Below are 15,697 nucleotides of genomic sequence, written 5' to 3' on the forward strand. Positions count from 1 at the left end.
GGACATTTCCCCTTAATGCAGAGTCTTGGCATGTAAATGAAGACATCTGAAGAAGCACACAGGTTTGAAGCGGCTCTAACATTCTATCATAATTAGAAACATTTCAAGAGCCCTGTAATTTCCAATCAAAATTACAGTAATTTCCGATATACAAGCCATGATTCATGACAGATTTTTACATTCCATGAGAGATTACGGTGGCCTGATGTATGACACGCTGAGTACAGCACTAACATAAACAATTCAGTTTAATGTTTAAACAGCACTTGATGTTTAGAATCTCACAATAAAAGAAACATATTATTGTAGAAATTATCACTTTGACAGTGATTGAAGGGTAGGCAGGCATGTGGCCTATAAAGCTATAATTTTTACAGTCCACAGCTTGAGTTTAATCATTTTCCTATAACATTTCCAAGATATCCCTTAAGTATTTCATCCAGCCTATAACTTAAACAAGAACAACCTTTTCTAAAGAGAAACTCCCATCTAGGTCCACTATTAATGCCGATAGAGTGAAATTGTAGGAAAAGCTCAAAGTAGTATACTGTAAAGACTCTCAGGGTTGTATATATGGTTATCAGAAGTTAACATAAGTTTATTATAAAGGAGGGTTCATTAATGATAATAAAAATATACTTGGTTAAAATTTCAAGTTGTTGAAATCTTACCTGAGCCTTTGACTGCCTCTAAATTCTCCCCTTGGTGGTGTTATCAAAGCTTTTTGCAAAGGGATAGTGTAGTATTCTTTGGGTCTTATAAGAAGTAGTCTTGCTTTGAACAAGGGTTTATAGATAATTTTGAGTTCCTGCATATAGATGACTCAGCTTTTGATGAATGTAAATTATCAATATACGACAATTACTCTGATGAAGAACTGCATTATTTTGTTATATTTTTGTCTTGTTTTGTAGGAATTTGTACCTTCTCCAATTCAATTCTCTTTATAATTGATCAGATATGGACAATTTTTCTCATTGTAATTCAATTTGTGTTATTATCTATAGAAAAATTAAAATCATTCATATGCAAAGATATACGTCTGTGTGTGTGTCAATTTGTTCTAATAAGTGCACTTAAGATTTGTAGGTGCCAGAGTTGGAACAGAAGAAACTATAATGTTTCTAATATTTTAGGACAGAAATCAAGGTCATCTAAGTAATAATGAAAGAACAGCAATTCAAGTTATTTGTTCCACTACAATGGGCCAGACTGAAAAAATTCCTATACGTTACAGTCTTACTCTTCTGAAAACAACTATAAACTGGCTCAGGGATTTACTAAGAAGTCCTAGGTCTGGAGAGTGGCTATTGGAGGAAATAAGACCCAAGTGTCTAGTATCAGAATCTGAACATTTTGTCTCACCAGAGAGTTCTGTACATAATCCCAGAGACTGTGACCTCTCAGTGATGCGAATTCATACTGAAAATAGACATCCTGAAAGTAGATAAACATTCTCCACGCCTAATCGAGGCTCCTACCTGGCTCTTGGTTGCGGCGACCTTCGCAAACAGTGCTTGGGACACTTTAGCGCGCTTCATTTCCTGCTGAATCTCATCATAAATGGAAGCATTAATGTTCATGGTATTGTTCTCTGGTTTCCCATTCCTCTCAGTGGCAATAGTAGCTGTTTTCACCTACAAAACATTTTGAACATGACTGTCATTTTTCATTGGTCAAATTGTCTTGAAGCTTCCCAGGCTCAGCATCCAAACTAGACACTGCTGCTCCTTTGATGATCAAGATGATCAACAGTGCAGTCATTCGACTTCAGTTATTACCCTGAGATCAGATTGCTTAAGTTAAGGAAGTCACACTGTCACAGGTGATTGCATCTGTAATATGACAGCCACTGCCAGCAGACAACAAGGAATTACAATGCCATAAAGTAAGTTTTCTGGAAAGCTAAATAGTTTCAAAGACTTGAAAACCCTAAGCTAATTGTTTCCCAATTACCTCCCATTGCACTTCTAACAAAGGAAATTCACAATTAAAGTCATAAGGCACAGTGCTGTATCTTCACTGGGTGCCTGTGCCTAACAGACAATGGCATCACTAATAGCTATTATATACTATGGCCTTTTTAATTTTAGGCTCTTTTTTAATACCCTTTCCTCATGTTTCATTTAAAAAATCTTCCATAACAAAGCCATTTGCGGAGCTGCATATTTAAATCTTCTATCCATCCATGAAACAGGTAGAGTGCCTTGCTTAATTATCATAAAGGCTGGTTGCGTTTTACACGTGCATGTCCAAGCTGTTCTGTGTAATTATTTCATCTTTTCCTGGCACCCCTGTATATAACTATTTCTTTTTGACTTGTGGAACCAGACTATAAGAAAATGTTCCACAATATTTAATAGAACATTGCTGCGAGTTACACAAAATATATAATCAGTGGCTTAAAAAATATATCCAAAATGTATAATCCTGAATGAAAGATTAGCATCAGTGCTGTTGGAAATAATGATAAACAGGTGCCAGCAGAAAAATGCCACAGAATTTTAGGGGGAAAATTAAATCACACCCTCAAAATTTATTAATACTATTATTAATCTTTAAAAGTGCAAATTTAATTTTTTATTATGCAGTTATGTTGACCAGTCTGGAAAATTTACATCTGAACCCTGTAGCTGCTTTAAAAACAAACAAACAAACAAACAAAAAAAACTGGGGAACTGATAAAAATGTAAATGAAAGTTACCAAGGATGCAGGAACATGTTTTTCCTGGCAACGTTATTCCTTAAGGGTCTGATGTCTTTGGGTCCTTTACAGAACCCAGGTTTTTGTTCTCTAGAAATTTAGCATCTTGGACCATTTCTCACATACACTATAAACACTAGGAAATGAAATGCATTTTAGAATAAACGAAGGAATTTTTTGGCTGCAAGTCTTCCAGGTTTATTTCACACTGTCCCAAAATATTTGGCATCAGAAGTGGGACAAAGGTTATCCTAGGCTACTCAATTCTCTGCTCTTCGTAAATATGAGCCCCTTTTATTTTTAAAAAAATATTTTTTATTGATTTCATAAAGGGAGAGGGAGACAGAGATAGAAACATCAATGATGAGAGAGAATCATTGACCAGCTGCCTTCTGCACACCCCCTACTGGGACTTGAGCCTGCAACCCGAGCACGTGCCCTTGACCAGAATCGAACCCGGGACCTTTCAGTCCACAGGCAAAACGAGCCAGGGCAATATGAGTGCCTTTTAAAGGTGCCTTCTGAATCCTTTGAACTTCTAGCCAGTTAGCGAAATAACTCACTCTGGCTTGTCGTAGAGAGACAGCTAGACTCTTCCACCCTGACACTACCTAAGCACTAAAAGGACGATGCCGTGAACTGGCTGGACCACAGGCCCGAAGTGAGGACTCGGAAGGTGAGGCAGGCAGGACAGGTGTCCAACGGGCTGGGTCTCATTGGCCTCGCCTGCACTGTAAACTGGAGACAGGGGTGGAAGCCAGCTTTCCAGAGTCCCCCTTGCGGCTCTGTGACTCCAGTAAGCAAGGGCACTCACAGAGGTATATTCAGGACTGGAGGCCACTAAGCACATACACCGGGCTTTGAAGCAATAATCTGCTAAACACCACTTTAGGAGCCAGAAGAGTTAACGCATTACCATAAATTGCCTACAAAGTTGCTTTGGTGAGATTCACAACTTTGCTCTGGGGTGGTCTTGCTTTGAGGCAAAAGAATAGAGTTGATCACCCTATGGGGTCCCTTTTAATACCTACTTTTCTCACTGCTTAAATGAAAGAGAAAAGAAAAGCCATTTCAATCGCTTTGAAAATTGAATGTTATAGAAATGGGGGCAGGAAGTCCAGTGCATTGGAAGAAGTAGTTCCCGGGTAGCTATCTGCGTAGCAATAGCTGAGAGAGAGCAGTCTTTGGAAACTCCGTGTTTCATGTTTTTGAAAATAATTTGCATTCTTTTGTAAAAATGCTGTTTAAGAATTTATCCTGCAGGTAGCCTATAATCATTTGTCTCAACACTGTGATTTTGTCTCTAAAAATTTCTTTGGTTTAATATTTTTTAAAGCAATTACAATTTGAATCAAAAAAAGCAGGATTTTTAAATCATGGGGGGCGGGGGGGAGTCAAATAATCGTTTCCTGGTAGCCAACACAAAATAAAAGTGGGAAATAAGTGCACATGAAACATTAAAAAATTTTTTTTAAAAAAAGTGAGAGCAACAACTTTTAAAAATATAAAGAAACCGCATTACTCATTTTAAAAAGATTTAGGAAAGTTCTTTATCATCTTGTTGGCTTAGATCTGCATCTTATCATAAATAAGCTATTACAATTCTGGAATCACATTTTTTCCTAAACACAAGCTATTGCTTAAGGCGAACTGACTTGGACGGCTTTTCAAAAATATGAGGGCTGAATTTTTCCCCAGGTAAAAATGGAAACAAAAATCTTTTATACCTCACTCTACTAAGTACTATTTTAGCTTAGTACAAAAAAAATCTTCTTTAATCCTGGTTTAGCTTTTAATATTATATCACACATTAAAATTCATAAAGTAGTTCATTCCAGGCAAAACAAACTACTCTTCAGCTCTTCTCTGCAAATAGCACAGGAGGTAAAATAAATGCAGTTGCTTTCTGAATAGCTTTTATCAAGGTAGCGTGTACTACTCCATCATTACGGCGGCGCCGAGAAGTAGTTAAGAATTGAAGCTTCTACCATGTACCTACCCAAGTGGGGATAGGGCACAGCCCTAAGATGATTTAGATCTTTTATTTCACTAAAATCATGCCATTAAATCCTATTTTTGTTTCTTCATGTATTGCTGAATGCATCAAGTCATACTACAAAATGAACTATACACACTACATACGTGCTACAGATTACATGCACAGTGCACTAAATGAACTCCACTGTGGTCTTCATGGGTGAATATGCACTATTCCTTGAGGTAGGAGCACAAGCTCATAGCACATGTGTGTGTGCACACACATAAAGTTTGATGTCATTTTACTAATAATTATGAAAATAAACACTAACATTTATTAGTTGCTTATGTGCTGTGTATAGTGTTAACACACATCAACTCTAACCTGCACAATACCCTGAGTAGTTACTATTACTGCCCCATTTAAAATTTGAGGAAATGCTCTTGAAACAAAGACAAATATTTAAGTCATTTGTCCACAGGCAAGGCTGAGAGCTAAACTGCAGTCTGTCTGATGCCAATGCTTATCTTAGAAACCATGCAACTTCTTTATTTGGAAAAATTCTTATTTTTGAAGGCAGGCTAGACCTGTTTTTTGGTGGCCCTTTGCTAAATCTAATTCATTAATATCTAATTTTTAGTAGTAAATGACTTTATCATTAATTTTACAAATCCAATCTGAATTTATTTTTCAAGGCATATAAACCATAATTTTTTTGGTAACATTATGTAAGAAATGTACTATTTAAGGTATTTTTATTGGTGATGAAATATAGTCCATATTAACACCATCTGGAGGGTTATGGTTATAGAAACAATATTATTTTCCAAGTCCTCTAACTTTTCAAAGATGACTGTTAATGGGAAACATTTTACAAGCACATAAATAAGATCTGATAATAATGCTGGCCAATGAATTTATAACAAATAAAATTTTAATCATGTATTAAGCTCCTGCCCATAACTGGACCTCTGTTTCATTATATTATAGAAGAAGCTGTTATAAAGAGACAGAGGGTGCAGCTACCAGGTTAAATTAATGATAAATTCCTTTATGAACTTCATACATTTTCTAAAGCATAAAATATCACATCTTCCTTTAGAAGAAACTAAAGAATTACTAAGGAGCTATGAAAAATAAAGGAGAAAATTATACAACTAATATAGAAGTTATAATTTGGTAAGTATAGACTATGAAAACAGAAATTGCTAATTTACCTCCAAAAGTCACACATATTAAAACACACAAATAAAACTAGAGTAAGCACACACCTAAAGAGAAATCAACTTAAAACTGACCTGTTCTATGGAACAATTCCCACAAAATAATCTTTAATTATTAATAAAATCCCTCTAATAAACTCATCTGGTTTAAACTCAATCTGCCAAGTAGATTCAGAAAAAGAAGCCTTTAAGACCAGGCAGTTTTGGAGGAGTTGGGTTCTTTCAGATATTTTCATACAACCAAAATTAAGGGGCAATATCCTTTGTGGGGGTGGGGGTACCAGGAGAGAGAAACCAAAGAACTTATATATGTATATGCACAGCCCATGGACACAGACAATAGGGTGATGGAAGAACTGGTGGTTGCGGGGGGGGGGGGGGGGGGAGAAATAGGGACTGGGCAGATGGGGAGAGAAAAGGAGATAAAGTGGGAACATCTGTAATACTATCAACAACAAAACATTAAGGGGGGGAGGGCAATGACCTCCACAATCTCAGAATACCCAGGGATCATCTATCCAGATCACATTCTTGTACATCTGCCTAATCTAACAATAAAACTTCCTATCCATGACAAACAGAAAAAGTTCCCAAGTTTCTTTTTCCCTTTTCTATCATGTTCATTTATATTTTTGAGCAGGTGGAGCTTGAGGTAGGGGGAGGAGCAACAGAATTCACAGAGGATTGGAAAACTCTGACTAAACCTCAGACTTGGTTTTATCATTTTTCTCCCACGGAAAAGTTGGCCTGAAGATTCAGTGAATTAATATACATCAAGGTGCTGGGAAAACTGTGAACCATTATCAAGTGCAAGGTAATCCTGTTTCTTGAATTAGCAGGTAAAGCTGTGAAAATATACTATCATTAAACAGGTCTGGGCCAGAGCCTACTACCCCAGTGACAAGCAGCTCACAGCAAGGCTGCCCCTACTGCAGCACAAGGGACAGGTGTGCACAAGATGCACCTCACCTAGGCAGGGCCTGCCAAGAGCCTCGGTGATTCCTGAGGCTAGTCTGGGTTTATCCAGGGATGGTATTCCTATGAATAAAACCTAGAGTTTGACTCAAACCAATGAAGTCCCTTCTTGAAGATGATTTAGAATCTGTTGAGTTCCTCAATAGTTTAGGTCCTCGATATGGTTTGAACCAGAAACATCCAAATCATCTTCAGTATGACCTAAAGTCTACTGAGGGACTGGAAAAAAACCCAATTTCTCAGGCCTGAAAGTGGGCGGGGTCTTCTGTGAGTCACAAGGGGACCTGTGTCTACAGCACGAAGTTCTTTGGAAAGAAATCAGAGTTGCGTTTTAACCCAAACCCACAACTTGTCTCACTGTACATTTAAAAATCTCCTCATTTTTGGGGAAATGAAATGCATAGTGATTTCACACAGACTCCTCCTTGGCAAAATATAAAATTAAAAAAGACAAAATTTAGCTGTCTGGTTCCACTGTAGGCACTAAGTTTCAACTGCTGCAACGAAGTACTAATTCAACTGTTCGATAACACATTTTTCCAAATCTAAAGTACTTGTTTGACATTGGTAATGCTTTTAATCCATTAAAAATTTCTTAAAATTTAATTCACTGAATCATTATTACAGAATAAAAGGTGAACAAAATGATTGTAAGCTCTATTATAATAATACTAGAAGCTGGGTGCACGAAATCCGTGCAAGGGACTCAGCCCTCGCAGCCCTGGCTTCGTCCGGTCGTTTGGATAGTCGTTCTGCTGTTCAGTCTAATTAGCATATTAGCTCTTTATTATATAGGATTAAATAATGCAAAGGGATTCTCAGTGGGGCAAATACGTAAGATACCATAAAGATTTATATTAGAGCAATGAAATAAAATTATACATATATATCAGATAATCATTTCAGAATTTGATTAATAGAAACAATGTTTTTTCTCCTCTGAAAGAGTTTCACTAAGAATCCACAGTATCTACATACTTTATATGTTCAACATTGTCTGAACAACCTGGATAAGGGCTTGGTCTCAATCCTTCTTGAGAACAATTGCAGCTAAGGGTGGCTCAATCAGTTAATCAATAATTCAAGCCAAGTAAATTTTATTTCCTATCCCAACTTTTCAGCAGATACAGTCTTTAGACATATATATCAGAAAGCTACTGAAGAGTATCTTAATAGTATATGGAAAGAAATAACCCTTAACAATTAATGTAATTTTGCCTAAAGAAAAAAACTTGATGACTAAGGACAGCAGAATCCCATTTGAAAAACAGAAGCATTAAAATCCCAGAAATATTAAAAACAAAAGCTGTATTAAGAATCACTAAGTTAAATATTTGGATACATTTTTAAAGTTCATACTCGTCTCAAGTAAGTCATTCTTTTGTTGGTCTTGCAGATTCAGTGGTAAGTAAGACAGCTCTCTGAGCAGGGGGCCTTTCTGTGATGATCACAGGAACAAAGTTAACTAATAACCAAGTGTGTATTAACTCTAAACACCACACACTAAGTATTAAACCGAGTCTAAGTATAGTATTTTTTGTGTAGTCACTCTTACAATAAAAGTTATGTATCTATATAAAGAGTTCCTCATTCTTTTTCTTAAGAAAAACCCAGAGGTATATCATTTCTTAAGAAATATTTTACAGAAGTCTTTACAGACCAAATTCAACAGCTATGTGTGTGTGTGTATGCAGGTGAGCTCTATTATCCTTTCTATTCTGCTAGAGAAGCATGGCTTTCTTGTTCACAATGACAGTAATGACTCCCTTACAGTCTGCTCCTATAGACATCAAGACCTAATTAATTTTCATTAAATAAAGCAGAGAAAATGGACCTTTGTGACATTTCTAAAAAATAATCATTTCAAACATTACAACATACAGTTTAAGATCCTCAACAGGTGGCTAAATATAATAGCTATTCCCAATTTATGGAGTATCTGTAGCAGTTTCATATTTAGTGTTAAATGAGCTTTTTCTATAATTCTACACTTGGAAATGTATTATTATTTACTATTAATGAAAAGAAATGAACATCAAGATATAATTTCATTATAACATGAGGTTACATAAATACTTTAAATTTTTACTCTATCTTCAATTTTATCCAGTTTTATTGATCTTATTTTTAAGAATTGTACATGCTATACATGCTATAAATTATATGTGAAAGAAATATATTTGCTTGTGGATTATAAATCTAATCCACTATTAAACTTGTATCTAATAGTTGGTATTGAAAACTAACTTGTATTCTAACAGTTATGAGGCTACCTTTTAAACTCGATTAAAAAACGACCAATGTAGATGCACATACACCAAGTTACCTGGAAGGTGACTTTGGTCTTTCCTAAAAAAGTGTAAAATTTTGGAAAACACAAAATGTGCCCATTTCTGGGAATATGGATGGAATTCCTTATCAGCTCCATTTCAAGCTGCCTTCCAGGATTGTATTAAACTTAATTATGAAAGATTACAAACGAGATGATGTGTAATTGGCACCAGCTGCAGTTCGTATTGGAAAAGCACAAATACAAATAGAATTATTTATTTATTTATATTTATTTACTATTCAAATGGCGGTTCTAAAACTTGCAGGGAATAAAACGGACTGTATTGCCCCCCCCCCCCTTAAGTTTAAAATACTTCTTTACATAAGTCATAGAGATAAATATCCCATTTACAGACTACTTTTCATCCCCCAAAGAACCCCAAAGCAGCAGCAATACAAAGCAAGTTTCTTTCCCCTAATTAGTAGCTTATTGTTTTTATACCATTATTAGTGCTTGGGGACAAAATTTCCCCCAAGCCACTCCATACGTGTGTGTGTGTGTGTGTGTGTGTGTGTGTGTGTGTGTGTGTGTTTAAATCTTTCCACCTATCGTTCTAATTCCTTGTTGAGATTCTTCATCAGGCATTTAAAAAAAAAAAAGCCAAAGGAAAAGGCTTAAGGAGAAAAGGTAGACTTCACCTGGGGAGGGCGGCTGGGTGGTGTGCTTATCAGGGGGGCAGGACCCATGGCCGAGGCTGCATTCAAGCTCCTTTCCCTTTCATCCTGGTAAATTCGATCTCTTTCAGCTTCTGGTAACTGCAAGAAATTCTGCATAGCCCGAAGATTTACCAGCAAAGACTGGGATGCAGTCTTGGGGTCCTCTTCCTTTCGGAGAATTTCTGAAAGCAAGCCCTGCAGGGAATGAAAGGCACAGAGTGAGTGAGCCTGCTCCGGGCTCTCCCCAGCCAGTGGCGATCCTTCCCTTTTCTTTTCCACTCTGTTTAGAAAAGGAACAGTCAGAAGCATTAATTCTACGTAGGAATATATTAGTTACAACTGACGTGGTAGAGAAGAGAGCCTCAATTGTATTCTTAATTTTATTAAGCATCTGCTTTACATATACCATAAACCGAAACTGCCTAATTGGTCTCCTTCCTTTGAGTAGCTTAACTTGCCATGAAATCTTTCAGAGAGAGACGATCCAGGGAAGTTAAGAATAAATGAAATGCTCATAATACAACAGCACTGAACGGTAGAGTTCTCAAGCTGCCTAGACAAAGACGGTGGAATGCCAAGAGCCTGATATGTAAAGATACAAAGCTATTTCAGGAGAAATAGGACTTTCATAGAAAATGAACTACAACTTACTAGAAAAAAGAATGTTATGGCCCAGCCACAGTGGCTCAATTGGTTGAGCATCATCAGGGCATGTACCTGGGTTGTGGGTTCAATCCCCAGTCGGGGCACCTTCAGAAGGCAAATGATCTATGTTTATCTATCACATCGATGTTTTTCTCTTTCTCTCTTTCCCTTCCTCTCTCTAAGCATGTCTTCTGGTGAGGATTAAATAATAAAAAAAAGAATTTTACAAAAGCATCGTCTAAGATTAAGGCTATGTTTTCACAGACAATATTTTAAGTTAGTCCTTTATTTGAAAATTGTTAGAGTCAATGACAAATGATTCTTTGTATTTATCATTTAAGGAAACTACATTTGACAGCCCCAATGACTCTAAATACTATCTTGCTATGCTGTATCTCTTGGGAACAGGATGAAATTCTGAACTTCAGAAACCATAGATTAAATCTGAAATACATAAACCCCTCTCCACATTTCAAAAATCCAAGATAGCATGCCACGGAAAAGAGTATTATCCAATTCCTCAATTTCTTGAGGAATAAAAATATGTCTTTCTAATAGAAGGAATTTACAAACCATTAGTGAAGTCCTTTAAAGTGTCTCTTTCCCCAAGTAATAGAGCCCCCCCCCCATTTTATTAATTTTTGGAAGAATGCTTTCAAAAATGGGTGGTTTTCCCCAATTTTCTTTAAGGGATTATATGAAATTGAAGGATTAGAAAATTTTTCTGCCCATTTGATAGGGGCTGAGCAGCTCTTACCACTTCAATCTTCTACATGAAATAATGCCTGGTTTCTACATTTAGCCAGAATATCAGTTTAACACAATATAGCTCAGAATAAAATGTCCAGATCTCGGTATAGTTTGCAAATTTCACTTTCCAACAACTCTGCGGAAAGGGTGAAAGGATACATTTGGGAAAGGGGAGATAAAGTGTCATGTCAAAATAATTAAGCCCCAAGATTACAACATTTGCTTTTTTTCATGGTTTCCTAGAAGTGCAAACCCAGTTTTCGGTTCTTCGGGGATAATGTCCAAAATGCTCAAATAGATGCAGGCAGTATAAAAGCACTGTCCACTATTAAAATGATGTATGGGCTGCTGTGAAAAAAAGAACCTCCCATAGGCTCAGGGGGCTAAAGAGTAAATTTTAATCTCTCCCTTGGTCTTTGCAACGGAAGTCAGAAACCTGGACCCAAACTTTAAGTTTCACCATGAGACACATAAAGGAAGAACGAAGGGAATGCGTCCTTTCATTGCTAATACTGACAAGTAATGCTGCAACCGAGTTTACACAAGAGTAAAACATCCAGTCAGTTTAACTAAAATTCAGTCAAACAGGCAGTCAATCATCCAGCTATTTAATTTGCACAAGGCCAACTAATTAGATTGACTGTGTTGATGTGTCACATTAAAACCGAAAAATACAGGCCTTAAGAACGTTTGAAAATAGGTGTAAAAAAATAATCCATGTTCTCCACGCTTCCCTACCAAATGTTATGTTTTACAAGATGTGCTTGGCAAAGTAATATACATCAACTATACAGAAACAGAAAGATAGAAAAATACAGCATAATAAATAAAATGTTGTAATTCCTTGAATATTCTAATATTCATTTTTGTTATCCCAGCACAATGCCTACTCTATAAGTGTTTGATATATATTTACTAAGTGGATAAATTATGTGTATTCAGACCACAAAAGGAACAACATTGCAAATGGGTGACTGAAGCTTAGAAACAAGATATGCTACCCAAGGGTAAATTCTAATGGTAATTATTAATTTACTCAAGGTGAGCCTTCAATGAGAAGTTTACTGTGGCGCTTTGTAAGATGTTTACCTACACTAAATGTTCAGTAATTTAAAAAAAATAGATTAGGTTAAAAGGGATCCTATAAATATTGAGAACTGGAAAATTTGAAATTAGACATTTATAAATCTCAAATAAAATATCATCTCTATTAAAAAAAAAATGTTTCCCCTGACAGCAGAGAACTATGGTGAGAAAAGCAAACACCTGAAAAAATACCTAATAATGCTCTCTACCAAGTCTTGCTAACATAACACCAAGGCATTCCTGTACGGCTTATGTAGAAGGCAGCAGGTCACTTGGGAGAGGATTTAGACATTTCTCTACCCATATTTTGATGCTGGCATGACTTCCCATTTGAGCAAGTAAAGTGTTTCAGGGGCAAAACATTTTATTTCCATTTAATTATTTGGCTAGAGCAAGTGTAGTTTTTCTGCTTGTAATATGTTGAAGGTCTAAAGCGATTATTTCAAACCCTGGAACATACAGAGCTCTAAAGCAGCCAGTGTAGACATCTCGGGTGTTTTAGAAACCTTTGGGGTTTTCTTTTTTTTTCCTTTTCTTTCTTTCTTTTTCTTTTTCTTTTCTTTTCTTTTTTTTTTTTTTTTTTGGCCCAAGCTTTCAATGAGGGGAGTGCCCCCTGGTGGAAATGCTTGAAAATATTGTTAGGAAATGTTTTGATTAGAATGTGTTAATTACCAAAAATAAATAAATAAATAATCATGCCACTTGAGAATAATTCTGGATGCAAAATGACTGCTATAAGAATCCGGATATGGGAATGAATGTTCGGTCCTGTTCAGGATGTTGTTACGTGAATAGTTAGTTGCATTTATGGATTCAAGATGTATGTGGCCTGTTTCCATTTGCCCACAGTCGAAAATACAGTGCAGACTTGCCAAGTTAGGTCAATGTCACTTGTGGTAATTCCTCATGGGGGACAGTAAGAGGGATCTCCTACCAAAAATTCTTCTTCATGCTAAAAAATAATGTCCTGTACCTTATTTGCTATCTCAGCGAATATGCTGAAGCAGCAGGACGAAAATATCTCTTCAATACTGGGCACCATAGGTGCTCAATAAATTTGTTGAAGAAAACTAAACAAAATCATTAGGCATTCTTGTTTCTGAAAAGAACTTGAGAATTTGTATGTTATGCCGTAAGTTACCAGCACCTCATGAATATTAATTTTATTGGAAATGACAAGCTGCTTTTCATTGGGACTTCCACATCTTCAAATAACTCATATGTTCTCTATATATGAAAACATAAAATGGTTCTGTATTGTCTTTACATGGTGGTTAAACGAGAATTTTAATTTTTTTTTCAATTAAAGAGCAAACTTACTGATGAATTCCTAAGCCTTTTTTACATTCCAAAAAAAGTTTACAAGTTATTACAAGTAAAATTCATTAGTAATTGTAAAAGAAAGAAAAAACCTTCAATAAATATTATCAGTACTTCCAAATGCTAATTATGAATTCTTTAAAACAGCAGATAAGCGAAAGAGACTGCCAATCTGAACAAAAAGCCGGTCTGGCCTCCCGTTTGTCTCCCCTTTGAACATAATCACTGATTCAAATAGATTTTATCAGTTTCATGGAACTTCAAAGCCTCAGAAGGAAAATATGATTTGATAAAACCTCCTTACTAAAAAGAAAATATGTAGAATATTCTTCAAGGCTACCTGCCTCTGTGGTTTGGTGAATTTTTAAACACATGTCCAGGTGAAAGACCATTTTCAAACTCCACCCCCTACTCTGGACTTACGCCAAGTAAGTTATAAGCAGACACATTTATCTCTGTCATTTGGGGAGGCTGCAGGAGAGCTGTCACGCTGGGGTAATAGCACCTTCTTACCTTTTATTCAATAGTGATATGGATAGTGGACTTTTCTTAAATTACACTGTGAAGAATTAGAGAAACACAGCAGCAATCTCTCTTATACTTAAAAGCAGGCAAATTTCTCTCCACCACATAATTTACAGAACTCAAATTCAATAAAACATTACATGATGGTCCATTACTGTTATCAGTTTTGAATAATCCATCTTCATTCTTTATTTTACTGGAAAATAAAGTGTGCCAAAGATAAGAGGAGGGGGGAGAAAAAAGGAAAAAAAGCCACAGGGTGGGATCAGAGTTAAACTCTGGGTTTTATTTCTAAAAAGGCACTAAAGGATATATTTTCTTCTATTGCCACCTTTAAAGGGCAATAACACAGAGAAGTGAACTGGAAATTATAAATCTAGAAGCTCTGGCAATTATTTTTAGCCATAGGTTTCCATTAAAAAGACATCAAGTAGGAATAACTGAATGAATGACATATGCTAAAAGCTGGTGTCTTCCGTAGCAATTAAAGAACATATGCCCATTAATTCAAAAGGGGAAAAAGTACTTAAAACAAGTAATTATATAAATTCTCCATAAATTTTCAGAAAAGGTAGACTTAAAAAAAAATAGTCATGTGGGAAAGTCTTGAGAGAGAAAGGGGTATGATTTCATTTAGGAGACCCAATTAAGATGATGAGAAAATTCTCCAATTAAGAGCTAAAACATGAAATTCAGGATTGTAAAGTTATACAGAGCTGTCAATGACTAAAATTTTCTCGCGTCTTAACAGCATTATCTATTATACTAATGTTTTAACACACTGTGTACAGGGTACCAATGTCTTTATCTGATCATGTCATATAACTGCATTTGTACGTACGTATTTTACATTAATTTTTTTAAACTTGGGGTTGGAATAAGTGCACATTGCAATAAGTGCACACAATGTGTGATGTGTGATTTAACTCTGCAGAGCTCCTCCGCCTATACATATGCATTAGCATGCGTATTTTCGTACTCCACACTCACACCATACACCCTCACTCTGCACCTGCTTTTATTGAAACGCATACACTTTGAAATAAACACACTACATGCATTCATATGAATGTATAATCATTAAAATAAATGCAGCTGTGTGTGTGCGTGGCATGCATGTGCGTGATGGTTTTTAAGTATGACACCAAAAATACATGCATGCTTGCTTGCGTGTTCAAAAGCTAGTTCCCAAAAAGTGAACACTTCACTGTACATAGGAAATTACTCTCAGTTACATCAGACAGCTTCAAATAGGGCCCAACATCCACTTTGACAGAGGAGTACCAATTACCGATGCAAAGGTATAAAACCAAACCTCTCTGCCAACCTGAGCTCCAAATAATATTTTGGTAATGACTTTTTCTAAATTGGCTATTATTAATAAAGAGACACTGGCTGTACCAGGTTTTCATTCTCTCACTCTCAGAAAAATAAAGTCACTGTTTATCTTTTCAAAGAGATTAATATGGCATAAAAAGAGAATTCTGCCTTCCTTACAGTAAT

The 15,697-nt window shown here is 36.0% G+C and overlaps 1 protein-coding gene across 1 annotated transcript in view; it reads right to left on the reverse strand.

Annotated features, from left to right (window-relative positions):
• Positions 1–15,697, reverse strand: part of SATB1 (SATB homeobox 1) — an 80,322-nt gene that overhangs the window by 32,020 nt on the left and 32,605 nt on the right. Inside the window, exons 8-9 of the mRNA XM_081106002.1 lie at positions 9,851–10,063; positions 1,482–1,637 (exon numbers count right to left, since the gene is read on the reverse strand). Of these exons, the coding sequence (XP_080962128.1) occupies positions 1,482–1,637; positions 9,851–10,063 (369 nt within the window). The remainder of the gene's footprint in view (positions 1–1,481; positions 1,638–9,850; positions 10,064–15,697) is intronic.

This window comes from Myotis nattereri, assembly GCF_964212035.1.
Source record: "Myotis nattereri genome assembly, chromosome: 14".
In the NCBI taxonomy this organism is placed as follows: Eukaryota; Metazoa; Chordata; class Mammalia; order Chiroptera; family Vespertilionidae; genus Myotis; species Myotis nattereri.